Source organism: Nesoenas mayeri (genome assembly GCF_963082525.1).
Source record: "Nesoenas mayeri genome assembly, chromosome: 13".
NCBI classification, from domain to species: domain Eukaryota; kingdom Metazoa; phylum Chordata; class Aves; order Columbiformes; family Columbidae; genus Nesoenas; species Nesoenas mayeri.
In genome coordinates this window covers 9304617-9321609 of record NC_137550.1, presented here as the reverse complement: position 1 = coordinate 9321609, position 16993 = coordinate 9304617, and the positions used below count along the sequence as shown (strand labels likewise).

General features: G+C 40.8%; 1 protein-coding gene across 1 annotated transcript in view; it reads right to left on the bottom strand.

The window, feature by feature from the left end:
- COL4A6 (collagen type IV alpha 6 chain) overlaps positions 1 to 16993 on the bottom strand; it is a gene marked incomplete at both ends in the record, with an annotated part of 120696 nt that overhangs the window by 31310 nt on the left and 72393 nt on the right. Inside the window, 10 exons of the mRNA XM_080352543.1 lie at positions 453 to 506; positions 1954 to 2046; positions 2895 to 2936; positions 3065 to 3100; positions 3754 to 3816; positions 4219 to 4254; positions 5290 to 5358; positions 6293 to 6409; positions 12037 to 12081; positions 13123 to 13257. Coding sequence (XP_080208669.1) covers positions 453 to 506; positions 1954 to 2046; positions 2895 to 2936; positions 3065 to 3100; positions 3754 to 3816; positions 4219 to 4254; positions 5290 to 5358; positions 6293 to 6409; positions 12037 to 12081; positions 13123 to 13257 — 690 coding nt within the window. The remainder of the gene's footprint in view (positions 1 to 452; positions 507 to 1953; positions 2047 to 2894; positions 2937 to 3064; positions 3101 to 3753; positions 3817 to 4218; positions 4255 to 5289; positions 5359 to 6292; positions 6410 to 12036; positions 12082 to 13122; positions 13258 to 16993) is intronic.

The following is a 16993-nucleotide window of genomic DNA, read 5'->3' as shown; positions in this document are numbered from 1 at the left end:
AGATATATATAGACAAGCAGAAAGACCTGCATGTGCTTTACCACTTTAAAATAAAAGAATAAAAAATATGTTTAGACTTCATTGAAGGAAAAAAATACTATGTAAAAAAAAAATACATGTGGGACATCAAGAAACACTGCCATCAAGTGGCCACGGAAAGGGTATGTCTACTTGCAGGTGTCTGCAAACTGCAGATTACATGTACTGAAATGACGCCTGCTTTGTAACGTCTATAGCAGGACAGTATTATCTTCTTCGTATCTCCAGGACGAAAAAAATAGCAGATTACAGTTACACTTTTCAAAAAGTCTTGTGGACACGTTAATCAGATTTTCAAAATACTCTGTTGCCTAGAAACTCCTGTAGAGACCTTGTGAGCTATTCAGAGGATGTTGAACCATCTAACCCACACCAGGCACATATTAATATTAAAAGCTCTTCTCTGTCCTTACCGGCAGGCCAGGCAATCCTTTTTCTCCAGGGAATCCTTGAGGACCTGGCTCACCCTGACAAAAGGAAGAAGTAAACACAATAAATCACTGTGTCCATGAAAGCACGACCTTCCCCATCCCCTCACTCATCATGCTCCTGACTCCTAAAGAAAGGCCTTGCAGTTCATTTATCAGCAAGTATACTTCATCTGCCTCATCATGTGCCAGATATGCAGAGTGTTTCAAAAAGGTGGACCCAATTTCCAAGCAATATATTTCACGATGGCAACATGTTACAGTTACACAAAAATTTACAAATGGTTTAATGTGTTATCAAGTTTTAGTAACATTTTAATGCTTTTTATACCATTTAAATGCTCTGTGTCCCCTTCGCCTGCTGTATAGACAACACTGAGACAATAGTTGAATTTGTCCCAAACGCCTCTCCAAGTTTCTTCTTCCGCCGAGGTCACCAGTGCTGTGACTCTGGTTCTGAGGTGAAAACTCTATGCCTCCCATTTCAAATGACAAGAGTTTCATTCATGGGCAGTTTATGGTTGCAGAGATATAGCGATTTCAAAATGGGTCCATCTTTTTGATCCACCCTGTAGCGTAGCCTCAGCACAAAGCATGCAACAGACTGTCTGTCACCACTTCCTATGGCTTCAGCGGCCACTACTCGGGAACTATTGTTCTGCTGCCCTCCACTAATTGCTGATTTTGGATATCAAATCCAGAAGCATTTCCTTTCATCATCTAGGGGACCGGAACACGCACAGCCCTTCATCAAAAGCAGTGAAATCATATATGACGAGATAGCATAATATCTTCACAATCCTGCTTACAAATTCAAGAGCGAGGCAAAAGGAATGGTGTTTGTTTGAATTCCACCTCACACTAATATGACTCCACCAAGTAAGACAATCTCCCCCGTGACTTATGCAGGGGCTTAGGCAAGCTCAGACTGGGCTCCCGAACCAGTCTGTATAGGTCCTAAGTTAATTCAGTATGCCTAAATTTCATGCATATAGAGAATCTTTAACTCAAGATCCATACAGCTTTTATAAAAGCACTGATGAGCTAAATATGTATCTCAGTAAATGTCAGGATAACAGAGTAAAGGAGAGATATCTGATTATTTCAGAGTAGCATGCATCATAGCCAAAGCAAAAGTGATGGAGCTTTTATTTATTTTTCTAAATGGATTTGGCTTTTTTTGCTTCACTTTACACAATTTCACAGGTCCAACAGAAACAAACTACAGTTCATTTATTTTTAGGATTAATGAGGAAAATCTTTAATTAGCTTTCAGATTTCTCCTTCTGAGAGGTATGCATTCTCCACTGGTCCACAATGCTCTCAGCTAAGAATATATTTATTCAATAGCCATCTGGCACATTAAACTAGTACAGAAAAAGATTTTGATTTGGAAATATAAGAGCCCTCGCTGTCCAGTAGTTTCATTCAGCCTTGAATGAAGGAGCATTGGAAGGGGGAGGGTTTGTAAAGTGAATTTACAGACCTTTTCTCCTTGCTTGCCTTTTGGAAATCCCATGAATTCCAGTATTCCAGTGGATGGTGGGGGACCTGGAGGGCCAGGCAGCCCTACATCACCCTGTTGGCAAAAGAGAAAGCTACTAACATAGGCAGAACATGTTTGAATTCACATGAATGTGGCTTGTGGATCAGAAAAAAGCCTCTCTAATTATAGCCCACGCACATAATATCAGTGCACCTGAATGCTGGCACAGGAGTTCGGTCATGGAACTCCACAGAACAGACCGAAAATTAATATGAACAAAATGCATTAATTGTGTTTCAGAAGAGTTGTGGCTATAAAACATGGCAAGGAAAAAAAAAAAGGCTCAGCTTTTGAATCAACATGAAAATATTCCAGAAAAACTTTGGAGTGATATACAAAAGAAGACAAGAAACAATTAGAAATGTAGGATAATGAGAACCAATTTTAACAGCAGAGTCAAGTCCCAAATTGAGAGCTTTGAGAAGGCCCATTATGTCAGTGTAAATTCTCACACTTACTACAGGACACCCATTTAGGATAGTGAGACTATAAATGACACTTTGGTTGACCCAAAGAATACTATGAAAGTCACAAAGAATAAAGTCAGTAGAACGATTCAATATGAGAGTCCAAAGAAACTGAGAAAGAGATTAAAAAGATGTCTAAGGAGCTCATTTCCCAATAACCACGAAAATATTGCACTAAACTGACATTTTTCGCCTTCCCCCTCTTCATCCAGAACAAGCTGCTATCCTTTTTTTGTGTACCAACAGATAAAGAACCAGCAAGACTCTTTAGTATTTGGATCGCCAATCGGTCCAAGAGACTAAAGGGAAAGGAAGAAAACACCAGAATCTAGCCACTTCCTAGAGTATTGAGATATGATGGAACACTAGAGTATTATTTCATGCTCTTTCCATAACAGAACAAGTTTCACTCACCTTTTCTCCTTTCTCTCCTTGAAAGCCTAATCCCATGTTACCCTAGTAGAGAAAAGAATGATGATGAATGAATAATAAAACAACAGCACCACTATCATCTAGACCCACAGCACTGTTACAAAAAGCCAAAAAACAGGTGTAGAAAGAAGACAGGAAAGGCAGGTACTTACTTTTGGACCTGGTGGCCCAGGGGGACCCATTGGACCCTAAACGTGAACAAGATCAAGATTTTAATTCTTTTGACTACATTAGGATGCACACAATTGGAACAATGCTGGGATGTGCAGTGGAACCTGAACTTTCACCTCTCGCCCCCAAAGCAAAACTAACTAATACAGATGACGTCCAGGCCTTCACATCCATCACAGACAGCATGGCCCTTTGGTACTGTGGATAACTAACAGCAAACTTCAGCTTAAAAGCAACAAACGCATAGTTCATTTTTACCTCTGGCCAATGGAAACTCTCTGCTAACATCTTGAAAAAGGAAATCTTTGCATATTTCATGATGAGAAAGGCTCCCAACACGCAGAGATCAGCATCATTCCTCTAGCCCCGAGATGAGGAGGTGCTCAGAATAGCATAACGTGGTGTTTGTACACAGCACCCCAGGGCTTTCCTGGAGCCCTTGTTCACAATTGCTGCTCTGAACACCACTCCAGAGAGGAGCCTTCCCTCTCGTGAAGAGATCAAACTATCTACATTCAGGTATTCTGTGCTTGAATTCAGCTGTGCTCAGTCCTTCTCTAGATGAGCACACACTTTTGCTTGCTGTCATGACACAAACACAGACAAGCATGGAAAACTACCAACATTTTGAACTGTTCTACCAACAAGTGCAACAGCTGACATCTCTTACCTGCAAACCTGGTAATCCTATAGGGCCTGCAGCACCTATGGGACCTGGGAAACCTTTTGGGCCCTATGAGAACAACATAGGAAAATAGATAGTGTGTAGCACTTACCCCATCAAACCCCAGCCAAAGGCAAAGTGAGTCTCAGGAAACATTAAGTAATATTCCCTCATTAACCACGCCAATTTAAATACTATAACAATCCATTTCATATTATTAGAAGTGTTTTAAAATCAAAGTTACAGAGTTCAATGGCAGAAGAAAGTTTGATTCCAAAAAACAGAATAGATAATAGCAAAAATGGAACTTCCTCTACCATAATATGGATCCACTCAAACCACGACAAAGCTGGAATTGCTCATGCTACTGGTATCACACAGGTAAATACATGGCCCACTAATTTGAAAAGTATCCTTAAGAACCTACTTAATACTCTTTAAAATCATTATTCCCCAAATTAAATAACTTACAGAAATTCCATCCAATCCAGGAAGACCATTTTCTCCCTAAAAATTATAAACGTATGAGTAAAAATTACACTATGTTATTGCAACAAGCCATAAGGAACAATAAGTTTTGTACAAATAGAAATATTTACTGTTAACTAATATTAGATCAAGTGTCAATGGGAAGTTATTTTGACATCTGTGCTTCCATATTTATGGAGAGATTCCAAAACTCTGGAGAAACAACAACCATTTTAGAGAAATTAAAGTCATATAAAAATCCCTGTATTAATTGTAAAACCACTGGAAAATACACTATAAAAACTCTCATTACAAAACTACTATAAAATATGTAAAAGCGTATCATTATTATATATAATTATCTGTATTTCCCTTAAACACTGAAGTAAAAAAATAAAGATCTATAACTTTTACCAACTTATCAGTGTATCTAATGTAGGTAGAATTTTAGAAAAGTTCTTAATTTGGACCAACAAAGTTAGTGTAAGGGGCCTTAAGTGACAGAATAATTTTCTTAATATTTTCAATATTTAATGAAGCACGAGGCTGCTTAATATTACTGAATTCAGTACCACAAGAGGTACCACGAGAGGTACTGAATCCTTCGTAGATTTATTCCAAACCTAGTATTTCTGGAAAAAAATAATCAAACCCATGGTGAGCTGGTGAGTATTTGTTTCAAGGCAACAAAGAACCACATCTTTTTTATGCTACCTCATATAAGTCAGGATAAGCTTACAAGAAATTCCTCACATCCACGGTTTGGCTGCACAACCGAATGGTGGGAGCTCTCCAGAGACAGGCCCAGCACCTACACTGTCCTGGAACAGGACGAGCAATGTCCCAGCATGGGATGAGCAACATCTCTGCCACAAGCAAGCAATTCCAAGTTCTGAGAGCATTCTGTGCTGTCAGTAATTAAGTTATTACGAGGCCTTTTTCACGGCTCTGCACTGGACATGCCCAGGATACCCACATCACGAGCAACCTAACACGCAGCATAAGCCCTGCAAGCTGTAGGACATCAAAGTGTTTCTTGTACTGTATATTCTCTTATGAGATGACAAGTCCTACCTTCATTCCTTTAAGACTGCCTTGTGCAAAAACAGGTTCCCCTTTAAGGCCTTTTGGGCCAGGACGACCCTGATTTAAAAAAAACAAAACAAAAAAGTAAAAAATAAATTTCTGGGAAAGATACTGATTTTGTGTTGAAAGGATTTATATTCAGCATAATGAACAATGAAAACTCCCAGCTGCAGTCAACTGCAAAAGATAGATTTACCCAATTTATTTTAACCTTGATCATCCCATCCAGTTTATTGGGGGCAATTGCATTTAATTGCCAAATTAATTTGAGATGGGTTGGCTGATCCAAGTAGCTTTTTTAGCCAAAAATGCAATCATAGAAACCATTATAAAATAGAAATTTGAGCAGTAGGTGTGAGTAAATCAGTTAATTTAGGAAACAGAATTTCAGTTTGATCTTATCGCTTCAGTATTTTTCAACATCATATGAACATCAGTTCTGGGGGACACATAAAAATGTCTTAGCAGAATTTAGAAAAACTGAAACAAATGGCATTATTTACATCCCCTAGATGCATTTTCTTCCTAAATGCATACGTGCAAAGCAGCTCCACTACACGTATAGTTACTCACATGACCTGTGTTTGTAAGATCAGACTTCAAATGTGAACAAATATTCAAATATTTGTCAAATATTTTAATATCGAGTCAAATATTTTTTGCTTACACTTCAAAAATAACAATGCAGTTTTATAAAGCACTACAGATCCCAAAAGGATCTAAGAGTGGAGCTCTTATAACCAATCTTACCCACTTAAAACAGAGAATGGAGCATGACCTAGCTACCTTCCCTTTCTCTACAGTCAATGCAGATAAACGTGTATCTCCACATAATTTCAATATGAAAATTATACTGAACTCTAACAATGCTAATAAACTTAGGGCTATTAGGGTTCTTCCAAAGTACTTGGGAGTTACTTTTCCAACAATGGCATGAAAAGCACATCCTGGCTTAGTGAGTACAGAAGACCATATTTGAGTTGGGACGTACAGGCAACCCAGGCAGGCCAGGAAACCCATCTGATCCAGAAACGCCAGGACTCCCAGTGGTACCATTGCAGCCATCGAGGCCAGGCTGACCTCTAGGTCCAGATTGTCCAGGGTGACCCTGTGTAAAGGGGAAAATGAGAGAATGGCTGACAGGATTAATTATTGTATTAGTAATACTGTCCCCAGAAAAGTGATATCTTCCAAATGGCAGCACAAAACAAAAGAAATACACAAGTCCCACTCAAGTTCGGTGTATTACAGACTGCAACAGAATGAGCTTCTTTGGCCAGTGTTGTTTATCCTCCCCAAAGCTTAAACCCTAGAACATTGGCTGCATTCATTTAATCATCTTTTTCTCTGAGGGATAATTTTCTGAAGTACATAACTTGTGCATGACTAGGTCCCAAAAAGGCAATACTCATCCCACAGCAGCCTGAAATATACAGCATGCAACACAGTGTAGAACAGCTCTAAGGGTGCACCTGACACTGGGAATGGAAGTTACTCATGTAAAAACAAGGGCAGAGGCAGACTTAACAATACTGAGCATTTATGATTCCAGTCTGCCTAAAGTTTCAGTGACTTCTCTTCCTCTCCATCGTGGGTTCTTCCCTTTCCTAGTTCAACAGATGTTACAGCTCCATATCAGGGCACTTAAGCAAAACAACTTTTCTTGTTATATTAAACATTAGGCAATGCAACTGGGAGAAAGACCTAATTAAACTAACAGCATTTAAAAGAAAGTATTTGTAATGGTCAATTATTAATCAAGCAGAGTAGAATACAATTGTACCTAATGCTGATTTCACACCTCTTTTGCCCTGATATAGCTCTGTTAAATCGGCTAGAATTTACTCAGCATGGTACTGGTATAAAGGAGATCAAAGTTTGAGACTTCAGTTAATTTCTCTTCAGTGTTGTAAGGGTACAGGTAGGCAAAACACAGAAAGGCAGAACTGTCAGTGACACTACCCAGGTATGAAGCAGCTCCTTCTATCCTCCTTTTCACAGAGATCAGTTCTGTGGCTCTCAAATACGGTGTTTTGTGGCAGGAAGAAAAATGAAACTTATGGAGACAGTAACTGACAGTTCTCACCCTCCCCTCTGTACACCCTGATCTTGACTCATCCCAAAAGTACTTTTGTTTGATCCCAAAGATTCATCCTTAAGATATGGCATTAAACACGTTATGACTCACACTAGGAAAGTAAAAGTAAACAGGGATAAAATGGAGATAAAGCAGAACATTAATAATACTTCATGCCTGACACTTAAAACAAAACACACTTGTGTTGCTAAAGGCCTTCCCAGTCCAAGCCAAAAACATATGCTCTGACCAAACCCAATGAGAACTTTGCAGTAATGTAAAGCCTTTTATCTATGGATCTTAAAATGCCTTGCAAAAATGCGGGAATGCTGTAATCTTCATTTTACGGATCACGAGCTGGGGGCACACAGTAGCAGAGTGACTTTCCCAAGGATGCAGAACAACTTAGGTTGTAATTACAGGAATGCTTGAGCTCATCACTGTGCTCAGCTGTTGTCACGAGGGCCATCACACACTCGTGCTTACTCACACCTACCTCTTCCCTGTGTAGACATAAGCTCAGGCAGAACAGGCGAGTTGGAGCAGGAAACCAACACAGCAGAGAAATAACTGTTCTGTTTCTTAATGGGGCTAATTTCCAAACAGATGAGTTCCTTGGTCCAGCTCATTTGGCATTTTGCTCTTTGTGCCAACAAAATGGAGAGGAGTGGAGAGAGCCCAGATCTGCTCTCTGTCAGTCAACAAGATGCAACCTAAATGAACGCCAAGTGTGTCTCCACTATAGGATCAAGGCAGCTCACCCAGACAAGTAAAAGTTTGAGATTAAACAAGGCCTCAGGACATGGAATGAAGTCATTACAAAGCATTAGCATCAGGCACCGCTGCATACTGCATATCAGTTGCCCTGATGACTAAAGTCTGTTTGTGAAAACACCCACATGTGGTGTGCAAGCAGGGACTTGCCAGGCCACAGGAGAAGGCTGAAGCACCAATTTACTGCCACTTGTGCTTGTCTCTTAGAAATTATTTCATTTGGTTCCCAAAGCTGGACCAAACCAGTGGCAACCCACCTTCCTCCATCCATGTGGGATGTCACAGCCAAGAGCAGCGAGTCTCTGAGGGGACAGGCTGTGACTGCAGGGGGACGCCAGAGTGGGCAACATCTATCAGGTCTTTGTTTACAGCATCAACATAAACAGAAGCTGTGTGGGACAAGTGCCCATGTATCTGGTTACAGCATAAGGTGACCAGCTGCAGGACTTAGTGAAGCTGAACAGCCAAAATCTGCCCCTCAGAGCCAGACAACAGGAGCCAAGCTACTGAGCCCTCAGTGCTGGCCAAGAGCCAGCCCAGAGCACAGAGCTCACCGGTGGCCTCATGTCTTGGGAAATGCTTTGGCTGAGACCTAACTCTTGGCCCAACACAGTCTGTAAGTGGCCCAAAATGATTTTAGTATCCTCTCAATAAGTGAGGAGGGCTCACAAAGAGAGGATATAAAGTGTGCTGTCCACAGTGATTGCTTATGTGTATTCAATAAATCTGTGGCCCTGTTACTTAATCCCATGGCATCCATGTCTGTGGTTCTAAGCCAAAGCATGACACAGACTGACACACGTGCACACACCATGTCTTCTGCTTTAGGAAAATAATCCACAGCATTTCCTACTTTTGAGCTAATCTGCTATCAGAGTTCACAATGTTTTGTTTTAAGAACCTTACCTGAGGAGATATTGAGCACCCACACTGACTTCCTTGAGAGTTGTAAAGTTCTGGCTTAAATGAGCCGTTTCTTTAAAATCTTGATTTAAAGACCCTGTCTGACCTGAAAAACGATGGTTAATAGTTTCACCGCTCTCACCCCCTCTAATTCTTGTTTTTTGGCAGATGTACCAATTCACCACAGGTGCTTTTACAGGCTTTCCTTATACGTGGCAGGGTGACTAGTTCACAGACCTGAGCTAAAACACAGGCTGGAGAGATCGCTTGTGCTCTCTGTTCTCACAGAAGGGGACATTCTCTGTGAGACAGATAAGGAAATCTGAACGGTTCATCTAGCTCCTTGCTTTACCTGACTCTTGCTCATACATTACCACCGTGATCCCAAGGGGCCTCCTTTCTAAATCAAGCAGCACAAAGGCGATCCCAACAGGAGAGCTCAACAAATATTTAAAAACAAGGAAACAAATGCAATTAAGGCTGAACACAAAACTAATTGAATAAGTACTTTCATGGATTGCTACGGCAAAGTGGCCTTTTTACAGTTACTGCCAAGTGCTTGTATTTCCTCTAGGAGGGTCACAGAACAGAGAACTTTGCATCTCCATGTAGCTATCATGGTACTTCTCATAGAAATACTTCCTTCTAAAACTCCTTGGACGGTTAATGAAGAGCTATATACAGCTCCTGGCTCCAGGTGCAGCCTTTGCCAGAGGTATCCTTGAATCTGGCCCCATGGGAAAAAATAAACTTCTTGAGTAGGGCTAAGGAGTTGAGGGTTTCTTCTACAGCGTGACACAGAAAGACTAGTGATAAACACATGTAGCGGCTGTATTTACTAAGTTAAAGGGATTAGTCAGGCCAGCTGCAACAACATGATTTACTTGCCACCAGTGTTCCCCAAGGGAACGCTGTGGAACACCACTGCCCTTAATGTCAATAGTGGGATTCCCCTCTGAACCACAGCTTTGCAAGTCTTTTGGCCATAACTAAAATATACCTGCCCTTGCTAACATAGCTGCATACTATAAAGAATCTCTCTTCATATTTTGATGTTAATTCTTGTGCAGAGATAGCAATATATTTTTAATTCTCTCTTACATGTATCAGCACACACATGCTCTCTCTCCTTTTCTGGCATTTCACACACCCATATAATGCACATATGTTCATATACATTTCACAACAAACCTAAGCTACTCCCTACCCTGAAATGCGACTGGCAAAAGCATAAATATTTTTGGAAGTATTTATCTCAATGTAAACAATATGAATTAGTTTCCTTTCCCATTTTTCTGTCCTGCAGTTGAGACACAGAGGAGCCACAGTGGTGAGCACTTTGCTGCTCACGAGCAGTAAGATCTGTCTCTCCTGTTCGCCCACCTGCAGAATAGTGTAAAGCAGACAAAGTACATCTGCGAATGCTGGAGGCTTTGAATCCTCTCATCTGCCTCCCCTACTCTCTCCTTGGAATGCCTGCTGCTGCCAACTACCTGGCAATGGCTGCTGCTCTATCTCTGCCTTCACTCATTGTTGGGAATCCCCTTTCTCTAGAGCCTCATCTGAAAAAATACCCTGAGAACAGCACGTTCCCACAGTGTGTTCAATTAAATTAAGTATTATGGGAACAGCTTGTTCTCTTCAGAGCAGGAGGTTTGGCTGGTGGGAAAAGAAAAAAATAGCAGCAAGGGAGTAGAGCAAGAGAGAAAACAGGCAAGGATGAGCGGAGGGGGAGAGAAGGACAAGGGCCAAGAAGGAAGGGGAATCAAGCAAGCTCATTTACAGGGCCAACTGTGCATTTCCAGCCAATCTACCAAAACAATTCAGTTTTTGATAGGAAGTAAGAAAACAGAGCTCAACTGTTGGAGCTCTTGGTGAACTGAGGAAGTAGAGAAGATGAGAAAGAGCATGAGCATAGTCTGAAGGCACAAGGATACAAAAGATGGAAAACAGCATCAAGGAAAGAAAGAGAATTGTAATACCAGAAGGAAAAAGCAACATGAGCTAAATAGAGAGAGAAAGGAAGTTTGGGGCAATTTCTAAAGCTGGTCCAGCTAAAACTCCCCTGTAAGACACCTTTGCAAAAAACACTGGGGAAAACCAAAGCAAAAGAAAGCTGGTCAAAATACTCTAGGCACATAACTTTTGTACGGTAAAGGAAACAACCACCACTAGAATGTTAAAGCTCTAAAGAATGAAAGAAACAAACAAAAAAAAAATCCTGATGGTTAGAGAAAGTGGTTACCATCCTCTGTCATTTGGAAAATGCAGCAATTATCTCTTTCCTGTCTTAGGTTTCTGCAAGGCTCAGATCTAAACCAGAGCTAGCACCCACTGAAGAAGGAATGAATCTCCGGAGGGCCCCAGCTCTAACCACTGTTTTCACTCACATCATAGAAAAAGAAGACTGAGGGTGACCTGAGAAGTTATCACATGCAAGAAGGTTATAATACAAAGTAAATGGGTACAATCTGCTCTCTGTGTCCATGATGAGTAAGATGAGAACTAAGAGGTTTAAACTGCAGAAAGAAAGACTGAAATTAGGCAAAAGAAGTTAGAGTCTCCATCATTATAAGGTTTTAAGAACTGGTTAGGAAACACATACTAAAAATGGCCTGTAGCACAGCTGATCATGCCTGTTGGGCTGAGGTTCCTTTCAATTCCATAAGTCTATGATTTTATGATATGGTATTTTCTAGACATGGTGCTGAAAGAAAAGCTTATCAATGATGCAGTGTAGCCCCATATCACTCAGGCTCTCTTCCTGATACATATCAACTTACTATCATCCCATAATAGGATCCAAACCTCTAACAAACCACCGTGGGACCACCAGGTAGACTAGCAAACACTGCCATTTCCCTCCAGAGAGCAGCGAGCACTTGCAAGATACCCAATGCATGTGCTAGGACAGTCTCATTGTGCTTATATCCTTTTGGTTGTAACATTCTGATGATTTATTTGTACAGATGCAAACTTACTGGGATCCCATTGATGCCTTGAAATCCTGGAACTCCCATTGGGCCCTGAAGAAAAAAAGTACACATTATATTTCACCTCATCAATCTGTATATGTCAGTTACCTGTGAGATACTTTTCACTCCAACATTTTCAGTCTTGGACTTTAGCTTTCAAAACCAAAAGGAGGAAATTATCTCATGCAGATTCTCTCTGACCACAGGGGTCAGTGAAGACAGGAACTGAGCATCTGAGCTTGACTGGGTGCCAACTCAGTGTTGCAGGAATGTTTTAATCAGGCAATTTAAAGTAAAAATATAATCTCCTACTGCACATCTGGGGAAAACACGATGCCAGGAAAATAAACAATCCAGAATAAACTTAATCCTCGGTTTTAAACTTGACCTTCCAAGAGTTTCAACAGAACTTATGGGGTTTTCTGTCTATACTTGGATAGCACCACTCAGAGATATGCACACCACTGAATTAACTTCAGACTACTCCTGTCTGAGTTGCAAGTAATTACCAGTTTGTTGGTTTTACTGCTCTGCTCTGGATAGTAGCAAAACAGATTACTTAGCCTAAACTGCTCTTGCTTCAGAGAAGTAAAGTATATTGCTTCTGCCTACTCTTGCACACTGCATTCACTGACACACACACTTTAGGGGTTATTCCATTTGATATGACCTAGTTTACAACATCATTCCTGTTAAAAATAACTGCACCTGCAAAACTGAATTGCAGGTTTCATTTAGTGCCCATTCTTTTTGCTTTTCTAGACACCAACTCAGGATCTTCTACAAAGGAATCAGCTCCAGATCTCTCTGAATGCCCTTTCTCCCCGGGCACGTGAAGTGAAAGACTGTTCGCAATGACGATACCCACTTGGTTCTGATCCATCTACCAGGATGGCTACAATGTTCAGTAACTTTAAGAACTGTGTTTCCTTTCCAAAATAAGAAGATTCTCTGAAGGTACTAATGAAATGCTCTTTTGTCCTTACCCCATGGCAGATAGACCAAGATTATCTTTATTCATTCAAAAATATATACAAGGCCATAGATCTATTGCAGAGGGGGGAAAAAAGGAAAAGTCACTGTTGAGCCTACCTTGTCTCCTTTCTGTCCAGCTGGTCCAGGGGGGCCCACCGCTCCCCTCTCACCTTTTGCTCCTGGCAGACCTTCTGGGCCAGTAAGTCCAGGTGCACCTATTGGTCCTTGAAGCCCAATTGGTCCTGGGCGACCCTAATATACAACAAAAAAAATAAGTCAATGCGCCATGTTCAAAAACGTCTTTGCAATTATTCTATCCAACTCAATCTTTAATACAATTTGATATCTCTCGGGGTAGTCAGTACGTCTTGAGGTTTTCTGTGTACATTCTCAGATAAAGAGTGTTTAGAGGTTGTTTTGGATAAGTCATGAGTAATAGTAAGAAATCTCCATTTTCCTGGCAGATTTATTACTGCCCATATTGCTGTAGGAAGGAACAGGGGAAGACAACAGTGTTTTGAGATTAAACTGGCTGCTGCTTCTTGAATTTGCACCTCTATTTCCAAACTGCAAAGTACAAAAACATTTGGCTTATGCTTTAGATCAAGCACAACAAAAAGATAACACAAGATGCAAGAAGTCCATGGATCACATGCAGTCGGAAAGCATACGTTAGAGAATCTGAACTAGTACAATGGTCGGCTCAAGACCGGCATGGATTCCACTCTGCTCTCCACATTCATTACCCTATAGTCAGGGTGCAGATTTTGGCTTCTCAAGCACGACAAGAAGGATGCGATGACTGAGCATCGCCCGAAGATGGCAGCCTTTTCTACAACTCATTGTTCTACTCGTTGCTGAAACAAGCCAACGTTTAAAACATTTTGCTGTAGGTGCTCTGATTTCTGATAAGCCTCAGAAGCTGCCTCAGGTGAACCCTTAACGCAGAGCTTTGTGTTAACATTTTTGTACTTTTTACTTGGTTCATTTTGAGAGATCAAGAGAGTCTAAGGTCCCAAAGAATCAGCAGAAAATGGCAGTTTAGGGCTATGCTTTCTACTGGCAAGACAGTGGGTGGATTACATGAAGTTATCCATGCAAAGAACCAAGCCTTATATTAAAAGATACAGATCAGAGGAAGAAGTTAACAAAAACCCCTCTTCTTTCAGTTCTCCTCTAGGCTCATGGTAGTGTGTTTGCCTTCTATTTCCCTAACTCCTTAAAACAGCAGAAGGAATGCAGCTCCCTGCTGCAAGTGTTTTAGTCATCTCAGCTGGAGACACAAAGTCCTGACTCCATGCCTTGGCAGGTAAACGACTTTACAGTTAATTTTAAAATGCATTTTTACATGTTAATAATGAAGCAAAGTGAAATGAAATGTAACTGATTTTAAAAATTCTTCTTCTGGGATCATTTTTAGTACCTGTTTAGGCTAAAACATTTCAGCCCATATTCCATGTTTCTTCACTACTGGAGCAATTTCTTTCAAAGCGCAGTGGTTTCCCTGTGTCACTTTTTCTGCTGTGATTGTTTCATCCTGGCCTTTTAACTGAGGTCAAGTGCATGTTTTGTATTTCATACCTTTTCTGTCTAGACACTATCCATAGCGTGCACTTCCAGAGGCACATGCTCACATCCGAAAAGGCTTTTCTGTTGATTATTTTTAGCTTTCTTCACTCTGGGCTAATTATCAATGGAATCCTTTATATTGGGAACCATATGATCATAACATTAATCCCCAAATCTTCAGTGGTCCTTGGCAACCGTACACAACAAGGAACACGTTATGGAAATCACATGCTTTGCTCTCACTTTCAGTCTCCGCTTTAAGTTTTTAATGTCCCGTGGTCACAAGTTGTTCAGAGTCGTTCAGGCAACACCTGAGCAGCCACCCAACAGCACCCAGGAGTCCACCAAGGCTTCTGGACAAAACACACTGGGAATTCCTCACTTGTTTGAATTGCTAACACTTCTGTATGCAATTAGTTTGATCGCCTGGTTAATGACAGTGCTCCACAATGACCGGGAGTGATAGGAATTAAAATTTCAGGCGGCTTTTGTCTTGCTGTGCGGCAGGGCACTGTGAGAAACACATCTAGAGGAGCCGGTCAGGAGCAGTAACTGCACGTTCTGCAGCTCTCTGACACGACAACTAAACACATTCTCTGTGATTTCATTGGTAAAACGCTCTCTTTTGCCTTAGTGCCCTACAAGAAAGGTTTTAACAGCACTTGAAGATTTTATCTAGTGCCTTAGAGTGTCACGAAACCATAAAGACACAGTAAAGTGCTTCTAATCTCTCTGATAATGTGATTATGCCATGATAATCAGGCTCTCAAGAATTCCTGCTGTGTCTTTTGAAGTCTATGTGGATGGAAATCACGTTTTCTATGCTGAAACAAGGGGCGTTTTTTGCCCCTCTAGCACTGCCGTGAACGGTCCCAAGATAAAAGCATTATAAAGAGCAGGCACTATGGTGTGCAGGAGCAATTCCAGGGCAAAAGCACAAGGAGAGCCCAGGTTTTACCACAAGGTAAACTTACAGGGTTCAACCCCAGGCGGAACTACTGTTTGACCTCACTAAGTTTATCTTGTGGTAAAAAGTTAAGTGGTAAAAGTTAAGTCTTTGCTGTGCTTTGGCATCACAAATGGATAAAAGGAATAATATATCTTTTAGCAATGAGGACAAACTTAAACATAAAATGTGGATTACATAAAACAGAAACTACAGTGAATCAACAGAACTCCCTATTTTTCAACTTTTTTTGTTCAAAATATGTAGTCCAGTAGCCTGTGGAAAAGCCATTAGTAATGAAATCAAATGGTATCATTTTGGTTTCCTGGCTGCATGACAAACTTTTTTAAAATAAGGAAAATTATAAAATGATATTAACACCGAGCAAGGACAAAGCCTATGAAATGACTGTGACTTCTGAATGTTTTCTCAAATGCCCATTAGAATTTCATATATTTGAAAACCATGACCTGCATTCTCAAACACATTTGTGCACCAGGCTTTTATTACGCAAGCAGCACTAAATGATGCCTGTCTCTCTGGAATGAATACGCTGCTGGTAAAAAATGGCATTATTTCTTGATATACCATGCCATTTCCATAGATAATTACAGGATTTTGACCAGTTTGTGCCACAAGTTCGATATGAGCCATATGCATCTCTGTTATGCACTTAGCCATTGCAAACCATTAAAAATACAGAGGTGTCTCAGACACCCAAGTTTCAATTCCCAGTGTGTGGTAACCAAGAGGAAAGAATGGCTGGGGTAGAAACCTCCCATTGCTCCCAAATCACCACACTGCAGAAAGCAGTAAAACAAAATGGCCTGAAAATCTAATTTGATGGCAGTGTCTTTCAAGATGGAAAACGTTCTGCAACATGTGCCTTCTTCCCCTCACCCTTTAAATTCATCTGCATCCCAGGGTGTGGTGGGGAAAGGCCAGTATGGTGGGTAATGATGGGGCCTCTAAGGAATTCACTGCTACACAACCAAATACATCACAGTTTCTCTATTGTCCCTACCCCTTTTGCCAACCCTAATACCCCACATAAAATTTCGCCCACTGAAGCAGAGCTGCTACACATAGCATTGCAAATTCCAAACATTCTTTTTTCCCCCCCTCGTTGCCTCTGTGAGCTTGGGAAATAAAGTGTAAATCTATTTGATTTGTCGCTGTGCAAAGGAACATGTGACAGTGATATAGAACCAGTGGACATGCCCCTTATTTCAGGGACAAAAAAACTGTAATAATACAAATGCCTGCTTACTTGGGGGACAGTTCTACGAGCCTCACTCACTATCAAATACTATCTCAGTGTTTCATCACCACAAAGGACATCGGAACTCACAAAGTGAGAGAAGTTTAGCATGACACCACTGATCAGGTAGGGCAGAACTGACCCCTATTCCAGTCAGTAAATTTGTAGACTACCGAATTTTAAGCAGCAAAGCATTATTACTTTTTTTTTTT